We start from the raw sequence: 24,280 nt of genomic DNA on the forward strand, positions 1-24,280 counted from the left end.
AATTATACAAGTTTTTAAATGAATTTAAGCTTCTGTATGAGTTGTACTTCTTTGCATTTATTTTTAAATTTTGTTGCCGCTTTATTTCCAAACATTTTAAGGGGTACATGCAGGTGATCAATGCCCTCCAAATGTTGTTTGTCTGCAGTATTTCAAAGTAAACAATTATACCCGTTTTTTGTGAGGCTAAGGAAGGGGTAGATGTGGAAGTAAACCCTACTATCGATTACGGTTGAGCAGTTACATCATTTCACTTAGCCCTGCCCCCCAGCCTGCCGCTCCAGGCTCAACCATCGACAAAGGGCGCATTGCAGTTAAATAGACACTTGCATGCAAAATGCAGGAAAAGCGAGAAAAAAAGAAAAAGAAAACGAGGACAAACAAAGCGAAGCGAAAATTGAATAAAAAACTGACACTGACAAACAAATGAAGTGGGGAACGGAACGGACATGATGTTGCAAGCGGAGCAGAGTTGCAATCAATTTGCTGTTGCACTTCACGAGAGGAGAGGGCAAGGTGGGGTGGCATTGGCTTGTGCTGTGTTTGGAGTACTGTAAGGCAAAATGTGTGCCAGCCAGGAACGGCAGACAGTGGGAAACTTTAATTTAAAGACGTTGCTTCGTTTTTTCAGCGAATTCATCAGCGGCACAAATGGATGAGGAGAGCAGCCAACGCAACGGTACCAGACTCCAGCTCCGATTCCGATTCCTACATCGACTCTGACTCTGAACTAGACATCATTATTGATGACAATTGAGCGAGTGGGCCAACAGGCGGGCGAGGCGAGGCGAGGCGGCGGCCCAAAAGAGGGACAGCGTCGGCGTCAACGTCGGCAATTACGATAATTAACGCAGCCAGCCAGCCGCTTGGAACCCGAGTAAGAACGAGACAGACAAACGCGCAAAGAAACAGCAGAAGAGAGAGGCCGATTGAGAGCGAGCGAGAGAGAGCGCGCGCGCTGAGCAGAGCAGAGCAGAGCGAGCGCATGTCAAATCGTACAAATTGATGACGTTCGCACGTTGACAGCGCGTCGCGTCGAGGGCGGGGTAGGTGTGCTTTGATTGGTCCGCGCACGTTCTCTTTTGGCTCTCTGGCACGCCTACCCTGTGGGCCAGACGGGAGCAGCTGCGACCGTGACGTCATCGCGTGAGCAGGACAAACACGTTTGTGGCCCCCCAAAAAAACCGGTCGGGAGAGCCAGCAAGAGAGGGAGAGAGGGAAACTAGCGACAGCCACAGAGCGCGCAGAGCCAGAGCCAGAGCCGGAGCCCAACCCGGCCAGCCACACGGCCACGAGCCATTTTCGTTGTTGGTGTTTGTGTTGCACGTTGTGCCCGTGTTTCGTGTTGCTGCCGCGCCACAACTCTGCGACGCGTTTTTGCCGACGCGTTTCCAAAAGTTTTGAACACCAAAAAATGTGCTAAGCGCCCGCCCAAAGTGGAAACCCAAAACGGAACCTGAACGATGCCCCAACGCACTCCGAGCCCCGACGGAATGACTTCGCCGACGCGCTGCTGCAGTAGTCCGGCCGTGTCCGAGATCTCCGTGGGTTCGCCCAGCCCGCCCCCGCCAGCAACCACGATGCGGGCCCTGAACATGAAGCGCCTGCGACTCCTGCGAAGTCCCACGCCCCTACAGAACGGTCGCCTCAAGGCCAGTCAGCCAGGCGAGGGTGGGATCCGCATCAAGAGCTTCTCCATTGCGGACATACTGGGACGGGCGGATGATGATGATAACGATCGGAAGGCAGCCACGCCCAATCCAGTGGGCGCTGCCACATCCTGCGTCGCTCCCGTTCCTGCACCTGCTCCAGCACATGCGGCAGCTCCACTGATGCTCATCCATGAGCGTCTCCAGGCGCCGCCTGCTGGTCAGCTGATGCATTGTCCCACTCCGGGCGGACTCCATCCGTTCCTATCGCCCGCCCTGCTGCACAGTTATGAGCAGCGCCTGGCCTGGGACTATCAGCGCCAGCTGCAGGAGCACTTCCAGGCACAGGCACAGCTGCTCCGACAGATGAGCATGAATCCCGCCATAATACCGTCCGAGGATGGCAGCTCGGAGCACTCACATCGCTCCAGCAGCAGCAACGGCAGCACCGAGCACTGCTGCAGTCCCAAGGAGAAGCAATCACCGCCAGAGGGAACCCCGGACAAGGGCCAGAAGAACTCCGAAGCTGGCGGAGATACACCACTGGACGCGTTGTTCCAATTGTCCACCAAGAACTTTGACGAGGAGCAAGGTGAGTGAAGGTCTGGCAGCCACCTGGCTGTTGCAAACCGCAGCCAAATTACATTTTAATATAAACAAGAGGCCCCGTCTCCCAACCATTAGCCTGGCTGGCCAGCGATTGATCAATTGTTGTCATTACGTCTTGATGAGATTCTGCTTAAGGCGTAAAAACAGTAGTGAGGTCAGGCAGGCCGGCCGACCGAGGTGGCTAAATCAATTTCAGGCATTACCACACAGCCTGCCTGCCCGGCTGGCTGGCCATTCTCTTTGATTGCGATTGCCTTTCCCAGAGTCAGAGTCAGAGTCTGATCCAGTGCCAGTGCCAGTGGATGGCTCTGGCGCATGCGTATCGTTCGGCATAATTTGCTTAGCGGCGTTGATTTCTCGTTAAGCCGCGGACCCATCCATCCATCCACACAGACTCAGACCATCCATCAGCAGACGCAGCCTCAACTCAAGCTGAGCTTCGTGGATCGCTACTGAAATTGAATTTACGCGGCGCACGTACAACAGCCAATTGGTTCGTGCCCCGCTCTGGATTGCCACAGCCCGACTAATCAGCTGATCGTCGGTTGATCGGTTGATCAACTGGCTACTGGCATTGAGTTTTGAGTGCACTCCCAGCCCCAGCCCCAGTCCCAGCCAGAAATGATTATGATTATCGCACAGATGCAGCCAACAGCTTGCTCCTACTTAAGCGCCACAGCCGCTTGTGAAAATATATTTTCCCAAGACTTCGCAGGCATCCGGTCTGCATGAGGATCCTATCTTATCCTCTGTGTCCCATTCTTTTGCAATTGCAAATTGCGATATTGATCAAAAGCCGTAACCGGCCTGAAGCCCGTTGCGCGTTGAGGGAATGATCTGAGGCACTTCCGTCTGGTAATTAGGAGCAACGACAACCCCAACCCAGCCCCATTCCTCAGTGCCCCACTGTACCCCAACACTCACTGCCCCAACCTCATGACGATTGCCAGCAGATATGGCAAAGACCCAGGCAGACATACACTGTACGCAGCACTCGTACTCGTAGACTAAATAATTACAATGAAAATGGCTGAAAAGTTGTATCCATTTGAACAATGGACCTGTCGTTAGGTCTCGTCAATTACATACATAGTGCAACAGTGGGGCACAAAGAAGCGGCATGAAGAAGTAGAGCCGAATGAGGAATACTCTTTTATGAAAATGGCAGACCAGACATTAAGTTTTGTGTCTTTATTGGGCAGATTCCAAGAGAGTTTTCCCTTATTAAGTGTCTCTAGAAAAAATCTTTTGGTGCAGGGAAATATCTTTCAACCAATGTACAGACAGCTGATACATTCCATCAAACATCCCCCTTCGAAGTGTATCTCCATAATTGTAATGGGCCGAATGGGCGGCAGCGGACCTAAATCATAGACCTACGGATGGTGGTGGTGATCAGCACGGGCTGCCGCTTCTCCTGCTGCTGCTGGCTGATGAAACGCCAAGACAATTGGCAGAGACAGTCGCATTATTGAACGCACAAACGGCACAAAGTAGCAGGAAAGGCGGCGGATGCATCCCTAATTACAATTTAATTACTGAAACTTTTCCCACTTGACAAAAGGCAGCGGCAATGGCAGCCAAAGACTGGGGCGCAGCAGAGCATGAACCACAAAACGCACCACAAAACAAAAACAACTAAACAGAGTGAGAGAGAGAGAGAGACAGCGACTACAATGATGATGGCTGGCTCTTTTGGGTTGACAGTTGATTTGACAGATAGCAGTGTAAACATTTTACAACATGCGGGTCTGGGGGTCGCGGGTTGGGGCGTGGTCTAGTCTGGTCCGGGTGTGAGGTGGCTTTCAGCCAAAGAAAACGCCACAAAGTCAAAACTAATTAGTTCAACTAGACGTATACTTAATTTGGATTGAGCAGGGGTTCAAAATTATAAATAAATGCAAGATTAAGCATAAATTATAAATATAATTGGGAATCGTAATGGGGGAAATGTGTAGCAGGTCGTGTGCTAACTGCCATGCAAATGGAACCCACGAACCCCCACAATAAGCCAGTTGTTAGAAGGCAATTTGCAGTCACGCCAAATCAGTCGATCCATACCGGGTCCATAAACATATATAATATAGATACATATATACATACATATATAATATACAGTAATTTCTTTGGTTCTTCCATCTGACATGGCATTTCAAATGGCGTGCCCTGACTTTCTGCCACGCCTCTATATATATAGTTCCTGCTGCGCTGGATAGATTCTATCTGTCACATTAGTGACCACTTGGCCAGTAATTGTTGTTTAAATATTTGCCCAGAGATTGTTGGGTATTAAAAATCTAATCCAACGATAGGACAAATGGAATTGGTGTGTAGCTGAAATCACGACACCAAAGTTGTGCGGATAATTGAAAATGTTCCACATTGAATTGTGTATAGATTGTGTTGATTATAAAGTAGATTTTAATAGTTACAAGGAAGTACTCTTAAGCGCAAAAAATGAGTATAATTTCTAGTTCGAGGATTGCTTTGGGTTCCCTTAAAAGTAGAAATTCCCATGGAAGATACATATATGTAAAATTCTGTCTATTCCATCCTAATAGCTCCCTCTCCTCGAGCGTAATAACTTTAAGCTTTATCTTACTATATTTCTATAAAACATCAATTACATTCCCTAAACAATATACAAGTTTTTCTGCTGGACGAACAACTGCTTTTTGCTTTTGCTTTAGCAATTTCATTCATTTTAAATGTTTCCCATGAAAGTCATTCAATAGATCAAAACCGCAATGCTAGAGTCAACAAGCAGTGAAGTCTGGCTAAAAACATAAATCAAGCAAGCAAAAAGAAACCAGCCGAAGTGTAAAATAAAATAAAAAATTCATTTCAAATGATTAATAGCTCAGCTCCGCACAGCCACAAAAGTTTCAACGAAATTCGCTAATGACATTAAAGCCGCGCGAATGCTCAAGAATATTCATAAACGAGTGGACATACGAGTCTACAAATTAAATAAATACTTTATAGACACAGCGAGGAGACTCGTTGCCTCAATAAAATTGAGAAAATGACTGCGGGCACAAATTGCGGCATCTATTCGGTGGGGTTTCGTGTGGGGTTGGGGCGCATAAAATATTGGGGGAAAAAAAATGATGCCTAGAAGCGGGGATTCTGGTTGACAAGACTTGTGTGGCGCTCGCATAAATTCTCTAATTAACGGTTGCGCCTCAAATAATTTATTAAAAATTATAATTTGCCATAGTAAAAGTGGCAGAGAAATATGAGTTGGGTTTGCGTGTCGACTAGCCATAAAGCATTGGCATTAGCATTAATATGAGCCCGGGAAAACTACACACAGAAATGAGACTTGCGTGGCGGCAGTTTTCGGTTAGCTTTCAAAAATGGATAACTGCCTGATTTGCTTTCACTGAACGGACTGAGGGACTGGCAATCCCCGAGGGCGGCACACTACCAGCAGACGAGCAGACGAGCAGAGGAGCATACGAGCACGGGTGGTCCATCAGTGGAGAGGAGACCCTCGGAGCAAATTGCATACCGAGCCGAGGGTCCGGGTTGGAAGACAAGAAACAGAACAAGTGACGCCTTTTGCTAAGAGGCCAACACAGGCAACAGCACACACACACAAACACACGAATGATACACAGATACACACACAGATACCTGGCAGAAGAGGTGTGCAAAAGCAACGCACTGAAGGTGTTACCTGCACGCTTTTGATGAGCACTAATTGAGCTCGAGTTGCATTTTTCTTCTCTTCCCATTGCCCGCGCGACTCCAGAATGGAGGGAACTTGACTTGGCCAGGAACAGGGAACGGTGAGCAGGGAACTGGACACTGAACGGGGTAGCGGCGTCAAGATCAAAGCCAGCAAGCCGATCATAAAGACAAGCGAAAATCAAGCATCGACAGTTGCACAAGAGACAGCAAATGAGAGAATTAGCAATGGAGAGAAGCAGCATCTGAGAGCGGAGAGAGTGTGTGAGAACTGCATTTTGGGTAATAACTTTATCAGAGCCATATGGGAGGCCCAAACTAAGACCAAGTCCAACTGTTACCAAAAAGGAAGCCCAAAGCCAAAACAAATGTTTTTTTCGGTTAACAAAAATGGGGAAGAACCAGAACCGTGGTTGAGTCCAGGACCTTGTCAAAGTTCTTAAAAGCGCATTCGTATTCGCATTCTCATTTGTATTCGCGTTTCTGCCAAACATTAATCACTGGCCCGAGCGACCGCCAGAGCTGTGAATTTTCGGCATGTGTCGAACATCAAAAGCCCGCGCCACGCATAAAAAGCCATTTAAAAACGCATTTTCTGCCTGGCCCCCAATGCCCCCAAAAGAGCACTCCCCGCGTGACCCCGCGGGGCCAGACAAGGCCAGAGACATGGCCAGGAAATGCAGTGCCCGAGCGCGAGCGAGAGATTGATGCGTTCACAGACAGCCCAGCGGACTACTGCCACAGGAATGCAGAGAGGCCGTGGCTGGAGTCAAGTGGGGAGAGCGGTGGAAAACGCATTTCCTCGGCTGGCAGCTTTTCCAGCTGCCCGGTTCGCTATCGGGTGGCGCAGTGTGCAGAATTATATGGGTCAGCTGGCGCCTGGACTGGCAAAACCCGTTCTCTGCCGACGAGGTGTTGGCCAGCAGTGGATCTCGGATCTCAGAGCAACGGTAGACAAGGGAAGCGGCTGCATCCAAGTATCTGTGTAACTAAGATAATCGCAAAATGCACAGCGACAAATCATATTTATATGGCAGGAGTCTTTTGATGATAAATGTTTGAAAATGCAGCATAAATTAAAGCATTCAAATCATTAGCAGCGATGCCGAACAAACGAGCAGGCAGCTAGGAATTGAGAGAGGAATGAAGAGCGTCTGCAGCTTGCCGGGGGAGGAGGGGAGTGCCCAGTCCCAGCGGATGGGCTAATTATTCACAGCTACGGATCAGGCGACATTAATGCGAGTGCAAGCCAGGGGCAGGCAGCGTCCCCCTGCTCCAGGTGTAACCCTCCCCAGACAAGGTGCTCCCTTTTTTTTGGCCATTCGCTGCGCCGACAGGTGCCGCCGATGTCTGATGTCTGCACTTCACTCTTGACGATCTCCAAGTATCGTTTGATGCATTGTGATGCAAAAGTGAATTCGTTCTGGCTCGTCATCGGGCTGCTTCATTCCAGATTCCAGCTAAAAGATGTTCCAAAATTGAAGCATGGCTAATGGTTAATGTCTGATGGTTAAAATATTGAGTGTTGGCGATCTTGATAAGTTACAGGAATAGATGGAAGATATTATAAAGGATATTGGAAGGCACTTATGAGGGTACTCGTGTGAGTAAAAGCATTTTATGGGTTTTGTTTTTAATGAAGTGTGCCAGGACATGTGCTGAGTGAAAGGAAATTAAGTTACTTATGTATATTCCATACAGAAACGTTAGTCCTTCTTTTTAACTTTTTCTACTGAAAATACTCAAGAAATACTAAAAAGATACCAAGAAAATACTAAAAAATACCAAAAATACTACAAAAATACTCGAAAATACCTTTAAATATAGTCCATCGCATCTATGTATGTTTATGCATTTCCTCCTTCCTTGTATCACTTTTGATTTTCAATAAAAACATTTACTTGCCGGCAATTTCGTTTCTAAATCGAAATGCCATAAAAATCATTTCCTTCCCGACGATTGACTTACTCTAATTAGTGTAGTAAGTCATTTTCACGCACTACCGCCCCTGCCCTGCCATTCGTCACTCCCCCCGCATTGTCATTGTACATCAAAGAACATTCATCCCATATTCCACCCATTCATTGGAACATATTCGAGAGATTAACCAAACAGCAGAGGAAAGGCATAACAAATTCGAAGCAGCAGCAAAAGGGGGAATTCAGTGATTCGGAAGAACATTTGTTGTTGCTGTGATTGTTGTGGATGTTGGACTGTTTACACGCAACTCGACTGAGAGCCAACAACCACCAAACACCAACAGTCACCGCAATAAAGCAGCGAACGAACGACAAACTTCACGCTAAAATCGAGGGGAAGCTGTGAAAAATGTTTTTCCTTTCTTCCTTCTTTCCCCCGAATTGCTTCCCGCATAAGAATGGGAAATGGATGTTGTTGCTGTTGCTGCTGCTGCTGCTCCTTCTGCCGTTGGCAATGTCAACAAAACATTTAACACCTTCATCGTGCAACAACCCCAAGTTGCGACCTCATCTCCGTCAGCCCTCTGTGTGGCTATCTGTGTCTCTGCGTTTGCCCGTGTATTTGTTTAATCGTTTATTAAAGTGTGAAGTAAATTAATTTGACTATTTGAGATGTTTGCTGCTGCTGTTGCCCCGGCAAATGACTTGCAATCGTTGACAAGATTAATTAATCCCCCTGGCATGGATGGCATGGATGGCAGTGGGTGAAGGCAAACCGAGAGAGGACAGACGGGGAGAAGACAACACACACAACGAAAGCAAAAGGAAAATGTAAATTCACATAATTGATTTTCTTTTTCATTGCATTGCATTTGTGTTTCATTTTCAGTTGTTTTCCCTTTTTTGTTGCCTTTTTGCAGTGCAGAATTGTTGTGACAAGCCTCGTTATGCCAACGAAAGGCGTTGTGCGATGTACGCACAAATATATGTACATATGTACATATGTATGTATGTATGTACATATATGCAGATGAGTTGCCTCAGTGTATGTGTGTGCTGGGGCTGTTTCATGTCCGCCGACATTGGAACGCCTTCTTCCTCCTGCGAGGCTCGGGCTTTGCTGCTCGTGTATGCACTTTTGACAAGTAATTTAATAAAGCCAGCGACATGACGCGCTTTCTTGTTGTAGTTTGCACAGCATTGTTGTTGTTGTTGTTATTGCTGCTTAAACATGCATAAGCCAAAGTCTGAGCCAAAGCCAGAGCCAGAGCCGCCGCTGGCTGGGGTTGCCAGTCAGTTAGTCAGTCAGTCAAAAAGCCTCGAACCCACCTTTATTTTTTTTGTACTCGTTTTCCTTTTTCATTTTGGTTTTTGTTGCAGTTTGATTGCAGCTTGTAATCACAATTAAAGTGTTAAACATAAATGCCAGGGGGGGCCTGCCTGGCCAGCTAACAAAAGGCCAAGCAAAAAACACAGCAAAAATAAAAAGCGAAGAGCGGAAGGTGCAGCAAGGGTTGCTCAAGTGGCACTCGGGTGTTTGGGTTTGGGAAGTTTATCATTTCACGGACATGTCTGCCGGCTGACAGCCACGGAATTTCGGCAGTTTTTCGATTAATTAATTGACTGTCAACCAGTCAAGTTCAACTGCAATCGGCAATTGGCATTCGACATTTCAGACTTAACCGAAAGGGAGATACTCTTTGGATTTCATATTGTAGCTTGCCCGAGCTGCTTTCAAAGTTAATGTCAACCCATTATTGGAATCGTTTACAATGCAAAACATTTCTGTAATGAAGGCAGGCCAACACCTTTTCAAATTACGAGTCAAGCATTTAAATGGCCATAAATGTTAATGACAAACTCGCACTAAATGATTAGCTGGCAATCAGGGGAAACGGGCAGGCAGCTCATTAAGATGCCACACGAAGATCGGCATCAGAGGATTGTCAGTTACAGCTTCAGTTCCAGTTCCAGTTCAACTCCCCTCTCCGGACCACGTCCATCAATGTCTGGCGCTTTAATTGATTTTAATGTGGCCAGTATCCTGACTCGGATCGATTCTATCAGCTGGCTGCTGCTCACATAAAACATGTGTGGATCCCGATATGGATCGGCACTTTTCATTATTCGGTTTGGTGTTAATTTATGGCCTATCTCTGGCCCACGATTGCTTCCGTCTTTGGGCGGCCATATTGGTAGCGCCAGAAGACAAACAGCCAGAAGAATTCAGAATCTACGGCCGCAGATGAGCGCCGGCAGGAGACGTCACTTCAGAATGCACTTGAATATCTTTCCAGCCAGCAGTTCTCGCTAATTACGGCAATTAAAATCCACTAAATATCAGAAAAGAAACGAAAATTTCTCTGAGGCTGCGCTGTGCCGTCGCCGTCAAGTGCTCGCCAGCCAGTTGAGGTTCAAGTGGATCTCTGGGAGCTCGGAGTCTCAGCCTCCAGTCCATTCCCGTAATGAAAATTGCATCTTAATAAAGCATAATTACGGCAGTCTCACAAATGGAAGGCTAAAGTGTTTTGTCAAGTACACGCAGCAGCGGTATCCTTTGACTTTGTCTAGGACATGCGTTAGATAATACGAGTCTGGGCGCTGATTAGCCAAGTGCCAGTTCTGTGAGAAGTGCATTAGCGGCAGTTGCACTCCCAGTTGCATTACATTATTGAACCTGAGCAACGGCAGACAGCGAGCAACTGCAAGTCATAAACAATTTCAATTGCCGTTGCACATTCGCAACACTCAATTAACGCTTTTCAACAAAAGGCCCCAACAAAGTACGGGCCACGGCAGCAGCAAAAATAACAATAATAATAATGCATTCATCAACTTATGACAGCAGCCCGGCCTAGACAATAGTGTCAACCATAAAGAGATTGCAAAGCCCGAGCCGCGTATCTATTAAATTATGCTTAACTATGCCCCTTTGTTGGCACCAGTCAACAGTCAACAGCAACCAGCCACAGGCACCGAGCCAGCTACAGCTACAATGTCTGTACAGAGTCTCCGACTGTTGTTGATGGTCGCTGGACAAAGGCCAGGCCACTTAAGAGCGCGCAGGCAACAGGCAGCTGGCGGCAGCAGCAACAAAAGGAGTCCACAATTCCTTTTGCTTCTGCCTCAGCATTAGCGCTACAGTCTTTATGGCAGGGCTATCACTTTCAGCACTTCTTCATAAATATATGTATGTACATAAAACATGTACATATATGCATACATATCTCCTCAAAGGTACGAGCGCAAGATCGGTAACATGAAATCAATTGGTAACCCAATTCGAAGGTGCCACACGCCATAAATTGGCCAAAAATAGTCGTCCCACGTAACAAGTTTTGACAGACACACACACAGAAACACCTCTGAACGCATGTGTGTGAGTGTATCGAATCAACTTGAATGAATGTCTTCATGTTTGTGTGTGAAATACGTAGGAAATAACATGAATTCTTCATAAATTCTGCTTCAGCAGCGAGGCGTGGGACTTGAACGCTGGTGGGTAATGCGTGAACACCTTCGAAATACCCTAAATATCTTCAGCATACAGAAGGAGGAAAAACAGATGCTTTTTCCTGTTCGAGTAGAAGTAAAACCCTATATATGTAAATGTGAATGAATAATGCGCGTTTTCAAACATAAAATAATTATTTATAAATATTAATTTTATGTAGCCTTTCTCTCGATCCATCCACCCAATCTCTGAGTATCAAAATCCATCAAAAAAATGCCCTAAACATTCCTCAAGCTCCTCTTTTCCGCTCTGTTAATCAGTGTTAACGGTCACTCCGTGCACACACCATCAGATATGCTTTAAGCTAGACCCATTTCCAGTCTCTGAACGAGTGCCATTCGCATGCTACTCCGCTGCCAGAATGACAGCATTTTTATGCCAATTCAATTGGAACATTTCGCAACGGTTGCGTCTGACAGTGACCGCTGGCAATGAGTCCTCCTCCTTCTCCTCTTTGCCTCTTTGGGTGCAGGCACATTTGTAAACGCCAACGAAATTGTCATCGGACATAATTTTTAGCGGGGCTTTGCTGCTGCGCTTTTCTTGGGGGCACGGCCGCACAGCCGCTCAACGCCGCGTATGCGTAATGGATGCCTGAGCGGACTGCGCCTGCGGCTGCCACTGCGCCAATCCATAAAGTGCTAAATTTATGCGCATCTGGTGGCTCTCAGGATGAGAGGGGCTGTGCCACAGCCAGCCAAGGCGGCTGCCGACGGGGCGTAGATTTAATTAAATAAATTCCAAGAGCGACGCATTCGGCGTCGTCGCTTTTTTACATATTTGTGCGTAAATTTTGTATTATAACTGTGCCACAGCGTGGCGGTTTGAGTGTGTTGCACGTTTTGGCATCTCGTGTGTGTGTGTGTGTGTGTGTCGCGAGTAATTAAATAAATCTGTGCATTGTTTGCGACGACGCCGCCGCCACAGCTGCGATCACAAATAAAATAGCATTGAAAGAAGCCAATTATTGCACGAATGCTCTTGCCTTTGTGGTAGTTGGAGGTTGTCAAGGAATTGGTAGGCAGAATTTTGTGCTAGGAATGCTTAAACTGGTAATATCAATCGTTTGCCAATTTATTTCAGTGTTTACTTAAATTTTTTGTTAGTTTTCTGTATGGAAACTCGGTGAAGAATCTTCCAATTTGTATAAATATTTGTTGTATAAAAATCTTATAATTTAAACCATCTATGTATCTACGTAATCATCAGTTATGTACTTTAATTTTTCATAATTAATAAGCTTTCTTTTTAGTTATAATTATAACATTCCCAGGTTGTATACAATTTTGCATTTCATTTTCGTGTGCCCTGCACATTTTTCATTGTTAATTTATTTTATTTGTCTGCCGCCTCCTTGGCTCTCGTTGCAATTACAGAGTCAAAATGCGTGACACGCCCACAGCAAGCACATGCACTCAAGCACACACGCACACCTGCAGTTACATATTTACATACATTTTTACATAACTTCGTACATTGTACACGAGCTGGCATATATCAACGGCTTAACAATTGGCTCAGACTTGTCGTCAGGTGGCCATTGCCGTTAAGCCGCCACCGTTGACACCCGCCTTCGCCCCCATCCGACAATTTTCAATCCCGTTCACCATTCCTCACTCTTGGGGCTTCCCCTCAGCCACCTACCCCTCGCCGCTCACACGCATTCTGATACTTTAATTTATGGTCTCGCTTGCAGTTTATTTGTCATGCCAACGGCCTGTCGCAGTAATTATACACCCCAGCCGTGACTAGTTTTTTCGGTGCAACATGCAAAATGTTTTTAAATGGCCCTCATGGCACGAACGCAACTCAAAAGCGCCACGCCATGCAAATGGTCGCTTGTTATGGCTAATGGCATGGAGCGCTTATAAAAACAGAACTTGTTCTCGGGCCTCAGCCAAGCCAGAGGAGGATGCAATAAGCGCTGATGGGAGGAGGCACAAAACTGCATTTTCAGTGCACATAAATGCTGATTAGAATGTGTGCAAATAGATCTCAGCAAATACAAATACTTTTCATTTAAAATTTGAATTTGGAATCCTTGTCAAACCTTTCTCTAAGTCAAACCTTTAACTGATTACTGGGTTATCCACAATTAACCCATTGGCTGATTCCAAGTGTAACTGCAACCAATGCAACTGCGGCTTATTCCACCTTTTGGCACCACTCAACGGGTAACCAAACGACTTGTTTCCACCTTCACAAAAACAGCGGCAATCGGCAACCGGCAACCGGCAGTGAACTTTCATTTTACGGCGCTCACTAAAAACAAAACCTACGAGCGCAGCTCTTAATATTTCCTGCGACTGGCTGCTGGCTGCTCCCAAAAGCATAAAGCTGCTTATCTGCTCGGCCATATCGATAAACATAAATAAAATGATATTGTCGTTGTCGTTGTCGCCCCGACTACAAGCTGCCAACTGCCGTGTGCCGTGTGCCGACCAATGCCTGGCATTCAACATGAATGCGCACATAAAAATGCACCATAATGATAACGATAACGATAACGATGCGCAGCGGTTTGTTGTTTTACAAGAAAATTATGTATTATTAACATACGCTCCCCGCGACACAAAGCCTCGCACGATGAGAGATGCACTTGTTGGTCGTCCTGCTGCGTGCGCGGAGTTATAAAGTTGCCTGCTTTATCACAGCGCCATAGAATGGGGTTTCCAGTTCGATTTCAGCAGCGGGCATGTACGGTGGAAGATCGGGGCTAACTGCAAAATTAACTTGTTTCTGAATTGTGAGTTCTTCTCGTGCTGCCTGCCTGCCTGCCTGCCTGCCTGCCTGCCTGCTTGTGCCGCATTAACGGAAATTTATCATAAATTCCAATACCTTACTGCCTAATGGGCGTTGATTAGCTAATTTGCTGCGCTCGTTTCGTTTTCCACTCATGAAGCAGCCTCTGCCCCTACCGGAAAGTCATTTCAAATACTTAATGCTGTTGCTGTTGCTGCTGCCTGCCTTGCTTTTCGATCAAAATCGTCGTCTACATATTTGCCACGTCTTAGACTCCGTCATCGTCGCTCCCCCCGCTTCAGTAAGCAACGCTGTCTGCCAGCTCCTTTTGGGCAGTGTTGGCCGGCGGCATGTTTACTTTGATCTCATGTTAGGAACAACAACAACAACATCTTTGGCAACTGATTTGCTTTGCTCGAAGCTGATAGCTGGCCCTCTCTATCTCTGTTCAAAATAATGAATGAAATCAAAAGCGAAGCCAAGTCCGAATTAAATGCCGTTTTAGCTTTGTGCGTTAACAGTGCCTGGTTAGGGCCACAAACGGATTAGCATAGCGTGTTGTTGCTCTGTTCTTGCAACAGTTTTTTGGCACGCATGTGCCCCTCTCTTCCGCTCTCCCTCTCCATATGCTCTCCCTTTCCCTGTGCCCAACAATGAGAAGATTAATTTATGTTATTAAGTCGGCTTCGCCGTCTTTGATCTTCGTTTCTCCGAGGTGTAAGGTAGGCAAGTCAATGCGGTGGCAATGCCGGCACCTGAAGATACACCAAGCGACCGCGCAGCCAGAACCTTAGCCACAGACAATCGATGAGCATCGAGATCGAATCCCAGATCGAGATGGCCACGATCGATCGCACGACCCTGAGACCAGTGCAGCAGCTACCTGCAGCGAGCCTTAGATTGCCCAGGGTCCTGGCTCTCTTGTTGAGGAAGTCATTGAATGAGGGCAACCCCCGAGCAGACTGGCTGCAGCTTAGGCACTGCCCTTGCCTTATTACATTAATTTGTAATTTATGACAGCTTGTCATAATATCAAGCACATTTATGGCAGTTGTAAGTCATAGTTGGAGCAGGCAGGGAGGGAAATTTGAAACATAAACATGAAGAGGAATTTCCCAGCGCACTTTGAGAGGATTTGACATAAAAAACACATACAAAAATCGTTAAATAATACTCTAAAAATCCCCTAAAGCGCTACTTTATTTGCCATGCTGATAAAGTCGCATCCCAAACAACTTTTTGAGAATATTTGAATAAAAATGCCGTCTGGTATTTCTGAGCAAAACGTTTTCATTTCAACACTTTCGCATATGCGCCACAAAAAAATGTTTCTATAATTTTTCCATCACATATTCATATTTGTATAAACCCATCAAATATTGATTTGATTTTTAACTAATTCTTTTTTATGGTGTGCTGCCGCCGCCGCTGAAGCTGCTCCTCGGTGTTTTTCTTGTGTAGCCGCCGCATCGGGTTTCGCTGAGTTGTCAAAACTAACGTACAATGTCTCCGGCGGCATTTTTAGCGGCTCGCTCAACGCCGATCCAATCACCATTGCTGATAATCATTATCATCAGTGGCGCATCATCATCAGCATCAGCATCAGCATCATCAGTGGCTATCCATTCCATTCATCTAGTTGCTGCTTGGGGCATTGTTGGCTTTACATGCAGGCTGTTGTCAACGCTCTTTGTTGTGCCACCAATATGGTGGCGGCGCCTTTTGATCTAGCGGCCAGTTCAAAGCCCCCACGAACTTCTAACTCAATTAGTTTGTAGTTTTTTAAACGGTTTTGATTACAGCGCATTTTTCTTATGGCCCCCACCAACTAACATGGAATACATGCTACTTATAAAGACATTAAGAGAGCCAACTCATCCCATGCCTCGGTCCAGCCTCCGTTTGGCCTACATTGCAGCAGCAGCGGCAGCAGCAGCAGCAGTAGAGATGGATATGGAGCTGTAGATGGAGTTGGACATGGAGATGGAGATGGAGTTGTAGTTGGGGGGGAAGGTCACTCAATCAGTGCGCACAGGACCAGACCAGAACCTCCGTCGCTGCCTTTGATCGCCTTTTAATGATGATGACCATTGTTAGCTGATGTTAGCGATTGCAAACTCAGATTTTCACTTAACAACGCCGCCAAATGCTGCCGCCCAGGCCCAACTGCCAGCCTGGACCAGATTTGGAGAGCTTAAAGGGCATGCAAACATAAAAATGATGTAGTAGAGTGCAGCAGGGGAGGGCAGTGCCAAGTGCATTGCAATCAGCGGAGGAGGCGGGCAGGGGGGAGGCAGCTGAGCAGCTTCATCGACTGCTCACCGTCCAAATTGCAATGCTTGGTAATTTTTATTATTTCGCACAGACCAAACGATGCTCGCACAGTGGTGCCAAGTCTTCCATTTCTGCTCTTTCTCTCTCAGTTGCTGCCCAAAAACTTTATCCTTTGTGCTTGCTCCACTGTCCAGACCCAGACCCAGACCCAGAGCCTGTCCAGTGCGCCTCGGGATGCAGCCAAACGTGCCGTGCCTCTTGCAGACATCCCAGTCGTCTACCGTCTACCGTCTGCAGCCTCCAACCCGCTCTGTCTGCCTCTCTCTCTCTCTGGATATCCGTCTGTGGCCCCATCGTGATGGGGTCTCTGCATCCTCTGCATCCTCTCCTCGTTCGACTCTTGCACTGACTGACTTCATTGCTCTTTACGTTACGTTAAGTTTAAGTATACGTTTGCCCACTGCCCGAGCGCCATCTCGTTTAATCTACCTTTTAAAGGGCGTGGCCATAGTATTTTATATGTGTTGATCAAAGAGCGCCGACGCTTTGTCCCAATGCCGCCGCCGCGGACATCGCGTCTCCTTCTTCTCTCTGCTCTTCTCTCAGCGGCGCATGCGCAACGGACTGATCGTGAATCATGTGTTGTCCAGGATTGGGGAAAGATTGTGCTGCTGCTGCTGGTGGTGGGTAGGTGGGCTGGGAGGGGGCGGATCGGTGTGTGGCCGCAGCATGGCCAAGTGCAGCCGCGGCCTGGGCCCGGGCCTGGACTTTACGTGTTCATTATTGAATTAAGGATGACCACGTTTTCGGCGCTTTGCAATTGATTTGCCATCCATTAAAATCAATCAAAATACACCATCGAGGGTCGCCCAAAGAGTTTGTGCATGTGAAAGTCGCCAGCTAATGAATCTGCAACTGAATCTGTAAACGAATCTTTGCCTTTTTCGACTGCCATCTAAAGTGAGTGAACATCGTGCGCAAACGGTTTGTTGGTTTACCTCTGACTCTCCCTCTCACTGAGCCTGCCTGAGGTGCCATCCCCACCGGACGCATGTCAGTGGGCTGTGCCCAAAATCGAAGAAGAAAGTCGCCGCCAAACGTATCGATCGTACCCGTACCCGTACCCCTACCCAATGCCCGATGCCCGATGCATGCGTATGAAGAAATTAACCCGACAATGGGTTGGCTACGACAACATCTCTGATTACAGCCCCGGGCCGTTGACATGTTCTTCGGCAACGCAAATTGCCAGGACAGGGCACACCGAAATTATTGGCTCATGTTTACAAGATGTAATGTCGTAATGCCGCAATCAAAATAGCTGCGGGCCAACATGAACGGAACATTTACGCTGGACAAGGGACAGGGGCAATGTTTAAGGTTTACACCTGGGGCCAAAAGGGGAGCATAAATATGAAGTAGTTCGGACACAGAGAAAGTTCCTGGTGCCAAGAGCAGTTCTCAGTGTATTTCCCTTTACAATTTGATTTTTCTTAGCGAAGATTTCCCCTTCAAGGATTTATTCCATAAATATTTCATTAAGTACTCCACTTTCCACTTCAAGCTAAGCCCCTCAGCAGCTACCCAAGCTGCTTCCATTTTGAGATTAAAATAACTTTACTCCGCGGCAGAGCCAGCTACCTGGCATACCCCGCGAGCCCAGCTCCGGGGCGGCACAAATGACAACAAAATACAAAAAGTTATTGGACGCATTACGAGCGTGTAAACAAGCAGCCAACAATGACAGTCACCGAACCGCAGAGCAGACGCTCGAAGACCCCACCAGTCGATGGAGGAGCTGAGCCTCAGCTCCAGCATCCATATCGAAAAGAAAATACCAAAATTTATAACTTTCTCGTTATGGAGAGCTGCGCGGCGCTGCAGCTGGGTTGGGACTGGGAATGGGCAAGGGAATCTCTTTCTCAAGGCAGAGCGAGGCGAAGATCACTTTGTCGGCGGCTAAATTTGTCTCATCTTCTTATATTAATTTGTGTTATTGTATTTCGGCTTTCGTAGCTCCAGCAGCAACTGCAACAGCAACAGCATAGCGCAGCAGCAATAATAATAATAAAGGAGGCAGCGCTGCAAACAAAGGGTAGCCAAAAGGTATCGGATTTTATAACCTGCTCGAACTCATCAATTTCATTGCTAACAACACGCAGACACGCCAAAGTGAGAAACAAATATGCAGGGCCTGGGACCGCCATCGACTTTGATCCGCTCTGAATCATCATCTCGATTCGAGTCGGACTGTGCTGGAATTTTTGTGGTTACGTTTTTTTTGGGGAAGCGACGTCTCTGCCAGCGTCATAAGTAAATTTGTCTGGTGTTGTTTGCGGGGATTTCAAAAAGCCATTTAGAATAAATTAACTTGGACCCACCGCTAAAAAGATCTGATCCGATCGGATCCCAGACCCGAGACCCTCTCTGCATTTTCGTTTTCATTTTCGTTCTCGGGGTGGAGTGAGCCTTAATCTGATCCTCATCAGCGTGGCCCCAAACAGGATTAAAATTAGTTTTTGATTACGCTTTCGAGCTTCTGGACAACGCAATTTGTGGTCTTCCCTCCCCCCAGGTCTTGCCTCTCCAGCGGCATGTAATTAGCGCTTATGGCCAAAAACTCTTCCCGCCCCGGGGGTGTAGCGGACTCTTTTGCATTCGAAGGTCGCGTCTGTCTTTGTCGGCAGCGGTTTGTCATAATTTTGTGGTGGCGGCAAACTTATAAAGCTATTGGCAGGTATTTAGCCAGGCCCGGGGGACTGCTCCTGCTGCCAGTCCCAACTCCCAAGCTCTGGAAATGTGAATGTGAAATTCCTGGTGCTCATAAATCCCCACACAAAAGTCCATCCAAGACTTCTAATTGAGTCTTCCGTTCGAGGCACCCCAAATCACATTCCACATGTCATGCTCCTGGCTCTGGCTCTGGCTCTGGTCCTCGGCTTGGACCTGGGCTACCTACTCGCCTCTCTCTCATCTTTCAAAGACTTCGAGCCGATGTGCGATGTGCGATGTGCGGCATTTGAAGAGCGTGTGAACAGCAGGCACCTTGTGTTAAAATATTTTCTGGGCATTAGCATTAGCATTATCCGAGCGATACGCATCTCGGTGGCTACCAGGCACCGGCACCAGGCACAGCCACACAGCCACAAAGTATCTGTATCTCAAGATCTTGATCTCTCAGCTTCAGCTGGCTTTTATTATGACGTTCCCTGGCTCTTATTCTCGCTCTCTACCCTTTTGTGCTCCCTGCACTCGAGGGGCTTAGGGCCTGGACATTAGCATTACCGCAACCACTGCTCCACTTTGCTCTCCACTGCCCGCTGGCTGATCCCAGCTGATTGATTTCGAGTTGGCTTTAATTGAATCGTTCTCTCGCTCTCCGCGCTCTCGACTCAATTAACATAATGGCCCTGGGCCCAAGCACTTTTGTGGTCTGTCTCGATTTCCAATAGAGTTCGATGGGTACCGCGAGAGAGTGTCCAAGCGGATGAGCGGCTTGTGCAGCGAGCATTTAATTAATTGCTGCTAATTTATGTGCCTGCCAGTAGCAGAGTTCCAGCTAATTTGCCTAATTACCATCCACACCATTAGGCATAGACATGCCCGCACTGGTACTAGTCTTGTTCTGATCAGATCAGCTGGCGATAAGGCACGCCATGTCGTGGCATACCAATACACTGATAAAAACTACAAAGGATGTGCTCACAATTGTTACATAAACTATAGACACTAATCACTAATCAGACATACTCGTAGTTAGTCGGGGCACATCCAAATATTTCTAAATTCTCCTGAAAATGCATCTGAAATGATGGATGTTATAAATGAAACTTCCCTCAAAGCAAACACCTCAAAAGACACAAAAGATAGAAATTATAGTTTATCCTACTTATATCCTTATTCCCTCTGTTTATCACATTTTCTTTGAGTGCACATTTCTTCCTATTTAAACCAAGAACAAGCGCGAGCCCAACCCAAACCAACTTATGTCAGGACAATACGTCATTTTGTTTGTGTCTCAATTAGCAACGCTGCCAGGGCACAAGTTATGCTCACCTCTTGCCAGACTGCCAGCTCCATGGACACCGCTGGACACCATTGTGTTGACTGTGTCCGCTGGTGGTTGGACTGGTGTCACCATCAACTCCCTGCCCTGCCCTGTCCTGTCCTGCCGCCTGTCACCATGATTAGTTATGCTGATGACATTGTTTGTTGGCTGCAGACTGCTGCTGCTGCTGCTGCTGCTGGTGTGGGTGCTCCGCTCGTAATTCTTTCGGCAAACATGTCCCTCTATTCAACTCCATTTGGCTAGCTGCCACTCGGACTTGTTAGTGCCTCAACGGCAGCTGCCTCGACTGCGGCCTCTGCCTCTACATGTGGGTTAAGCTATTAGCCCCCATGTACGACCTGGTCCAGCCCCTCAGTGGGAACTTTCATAATTAATAAATCTGAGCAAATGACCAAAAGCACACCCACTAAACTAGGCTCAGGCATGTGCAGTTTTTTGGCCAAGACAAGACTTGGCTTTGGCTTGGCTTTTAATTAGAGGCGTGGCTGCATGGCCTGTGCAATGTGTGGCCGCGGCTTAGATCTCTGGTTTAATTATAGAAATCGCTTGATCCGTTATCAGCCGTGATGCGGATATTGATCAGCTTTTGGGGAATGTCGGAATGTTCGTTCTGAACTTGATACAAAATGTTTTAATGCTCGTTTCCACTCAGTAATTCCACTAAAATATACTCATGGGATTATTAAGTTGAAGTTTTAATAGGATGTTGAACATATAAACTACAACCCATCCAATTCGAAGAGCCATTTGAAGGGTAGGGAATTGTGCGTGCTTCCTGGCCCCGAGCCCCGGGAGCTGCACAACCCTCAAGTACTGGCACTGTCAGGCCAAGGGGCGTGTACCCAACTGCAGATAATCTAACCTCACAATAAACACATCAAAATGGCTCTGGGTTGGGCTTCCACTTCAACCGCAGGGGAGCAAAAACAACCCCTTCCAGTACCCCGAATGTCCTTGGCTGACTCAAGCACCACATTTTGGGTGTCTTAATTGTTAATTGTCGGACATGTTTAACAGCAACAAAGTTGCTGCTGCTGCTGCCTCCAGTTTGACTCTGCAGGGGCTAATGGCATGCAAGGAGCAGCTGCCACTTCCTTCCCCCATGCCCAGGCAATTGAGAAAGAACAGCCATTTCCGTTGATACTTTAGCTGAGAGAGGAGAGATCATTCGCCCCGCGTATAAATATTGAGCATTCATGAAAGACCAACAACCGCAAGACGCAAAAATTGAATTACGCGCGATAAATAAACAATTTTGAATGGGATTGGGTTGGGTTGGGCTGGGTTCAACTGGGTTGAGGCGATTTCCGCGGTGTACTTTCCAAAACATCAATCAGCGGACGTATTACCTTTAAACATGCCAAAAACAAATACCGGCAATCAAAATCCAAGCCCCAATCGAATCGCTTGCAACAACAGAGGAAATCATTCAGCTTGGTCGGGCCAATAAAAGGCGTCGGCGAGGCTCGAAGAGAATCCCATTCTCCGTGTTTTTACGAGCAAAGATTTGTTATTGTTTATTGTCTATTATGAATTCCATCGAATTGTGTTTTGGAAATTGTTTCAACCACGAGAGGCACGGGCTTTGCCTTGATTGAATCGAAAGTGCCAACGATGCGTAGAGATTATAAAAGGCGATCATTAAAACTAGGCAACAAAACGGTTATGGTTAGGTCTGGGGATGTGCGGGAGAAAGGTTCAACGAGAAGAGCAGAGGCAGAAGCAGAGGCAGAGCCAAAAGCCCCATAAAGTGCCCCGTTTTATGATCTCTGAGCTGTGCGAAGGCGCATTAAAAGTTGACTGATGGCTGAATACTCGTAATTTACGATGATGCCATCACACCTTCTTGAACTCATTCTGATGCTGTTGCAGATCCCTCAACGCTGAACATCTTTGCAACACGCTCCAATCCAAAGAAGAAACGCAAATCCCGCACAGCCTTCACCAATCAGCAGATCTTTGAGCTGGAGAAGCGATTCCTATACCAAAAATATCTCTCGCCAGCGGATCGGGATGAGATAGCTGGAGGATTGGGACTATCTAATGCACAGGTGAGTATGCACAGACATGAAATAAGATCACAACTAATGTTGTAATCTCCCTAGGTGATCACTTGGTTCCAAAATCGGCGCGCCAAGCTTAAGCGCGACATGGAGGAGCTCAAGAAGGATGTGCAGATCACGAAACAATTGTCAGCGAACAAAAGCTTTTTAGAGAATGTTAATGACTTGAGTATTTTAAAGACCCGACCAGTCAGCAGATCCCCTGCGACCCCACCATCATCACCAGCAGCTGCAGCAGCACCACCACCCGCAACAGCACCGCCTCGTGCCGAGCGCCCAGACGTCGGGCAGCATCGGCTCGGAAAAGGATAAGGACAAGAACAAGGAGGACCTGCGAATGCTTAAGCTGATGACACTGATGCGGTACTCGGATGGCAAGTTGCTCTACCAGCAGCCACCCCCACCAGCAGCAGCAGCAGCAGCATCAGCACCCCCGCAGATAATGCTGCCCCACATGCAGCCGCCGCCCGCATAGCCGCCCGCAGCACCGCTCCGCACCGCTCAGCGATTAGCCTAATTTGTAAATTACTGACTACGAACGCTTTCATTCGCATCTAATTTGCCAAAACAAAAAAACAGATATGAAAACACAAACATGATTTCGCATGATTTTTCCTAATTGAAGTATTAAATTTCAAGGGAAAATTGCTTGTGATTTTGTCTCTTATATCACGTGTGTGGCAGCACGGAACGGATCTACCCTTAACTTATGCGTATATTTAATGCAATTAATTATGTATGATATTAAACAATTTGTATTCGTATGTACTTACGTTTCTTGTAATTGTATCTGTCAATAGTAAACGAATATCTGCAGTTAGAAATGGATGGATGGGTGGATTTTGAAACCATTCGATAATTAAATTCCTCACTTTGGCACATGTGCACCTGGTGGCATGGATCGACTAATTATCGATAGGATTTTGATCCAACATTCCGGGCCTTCGTTGAATTTATATTATATTTGGCAACCTTCGTTAAGGATTTCGGAGCCAGGAATTCCTACGTTTTCTACGCGTTTCTTATTTGAATAATGGATGCTGCAGTGCCGCCATCTGTGAACAGTAAATAGACCATTTGCGGTGCTGCCACACTGTTGCGTTTATGTGCGATGTAGAAATCATGTCGAGGACATCTCTGTGTGCAACCATGTAGCTAAATTGTACTAGCTAGAAAGTAACCGAGTTTTAAAAGTAGGATAACTCCTTCTAGCTGTATCGGTGTAGTCTAAGTAGCAGAGATACCCTCAAAATATCTTGTATTATAGTTCGACCACCGTCTTTTGCTTTTCAAATAGAACAGAATAAAGCATAAAAATGGTAGATTTTTGAAAAAATCTAAAATTACCCGCAATTTTACAATTTATTGAAAAACTCTTGATCTGTGGGTAAATAGCTAAAGCGGCAACACTGTGAAATCCATCATTTAAGGAGGATTGAAAACGCCGTGTAAGTACAATTTACCTGGCGCCACTGGAATTTTTGTGACGTACTTACCAGTTGTCGACACCTTAGTTTTTGGTACAAATGTCACACCATGAAAGCTCTTTTGCTTTGTTAAGGGGACTTTGAACAACTAACTAATGAGAACAACTAAATATAAATGAAAATAAATTATTATTTCATTAAAGAAAATATTTATAGAAATAAAAGAAAATAAATTCGCAAAAATAAGTTCGTACATTTTTATACCCGATACTCTTCGAGTAGGCACATATATTGTATTTGTCGGAAACGTTTCCGACCCCA

General features: G+C 46.5%; 1 protein-coding gene across 1 annotated transcript; it reads left to right on the forward strand.

The window, feature by feature from the left end:
- Nucleotides 1–1,309: 1,309 nt before the first annotated feature.
- Nucleotides 1,310–23,100, forward strand: LOC117898308 (homeobox protein GBX-2). Its single transcript, XM_034807583.1, has 4 exons — nt 1,310–2,241; nt 22,342–22,520; nt 22,575–22,660; nt 22,713–23,100. Exons 1-4 carry the CDS (start codon nt 1,464–1,466, stop codon nt 23,005–23,007), a joined length of 1,338 nt encoding a protein of 445 aa, XP_034663474.1. The 5' UTR covers nt 1,310–1,463; the 3' UTR covers nt 23,008–23,100.
- The last annotated feature ends 1,180 nt before the right edge of the window (nt 23,101–24,280 follow it).

The sequence above is a fragment of the Drosophila subobscura genome, chromosome O (genome assembly GCF_008121235.1).
Source record: "Drosophila subobscura isolate 14011-0131.10 chromosome O, UCBerk_Dsub_1.0, whole genome shotgun sequence".
NCBI classification, from domain to species: Eukaryota; Metazoa; Arthropoda; class Insecta; order Diptera; family Drosophilidae; genus Drosophila; species Drosophila subobscura.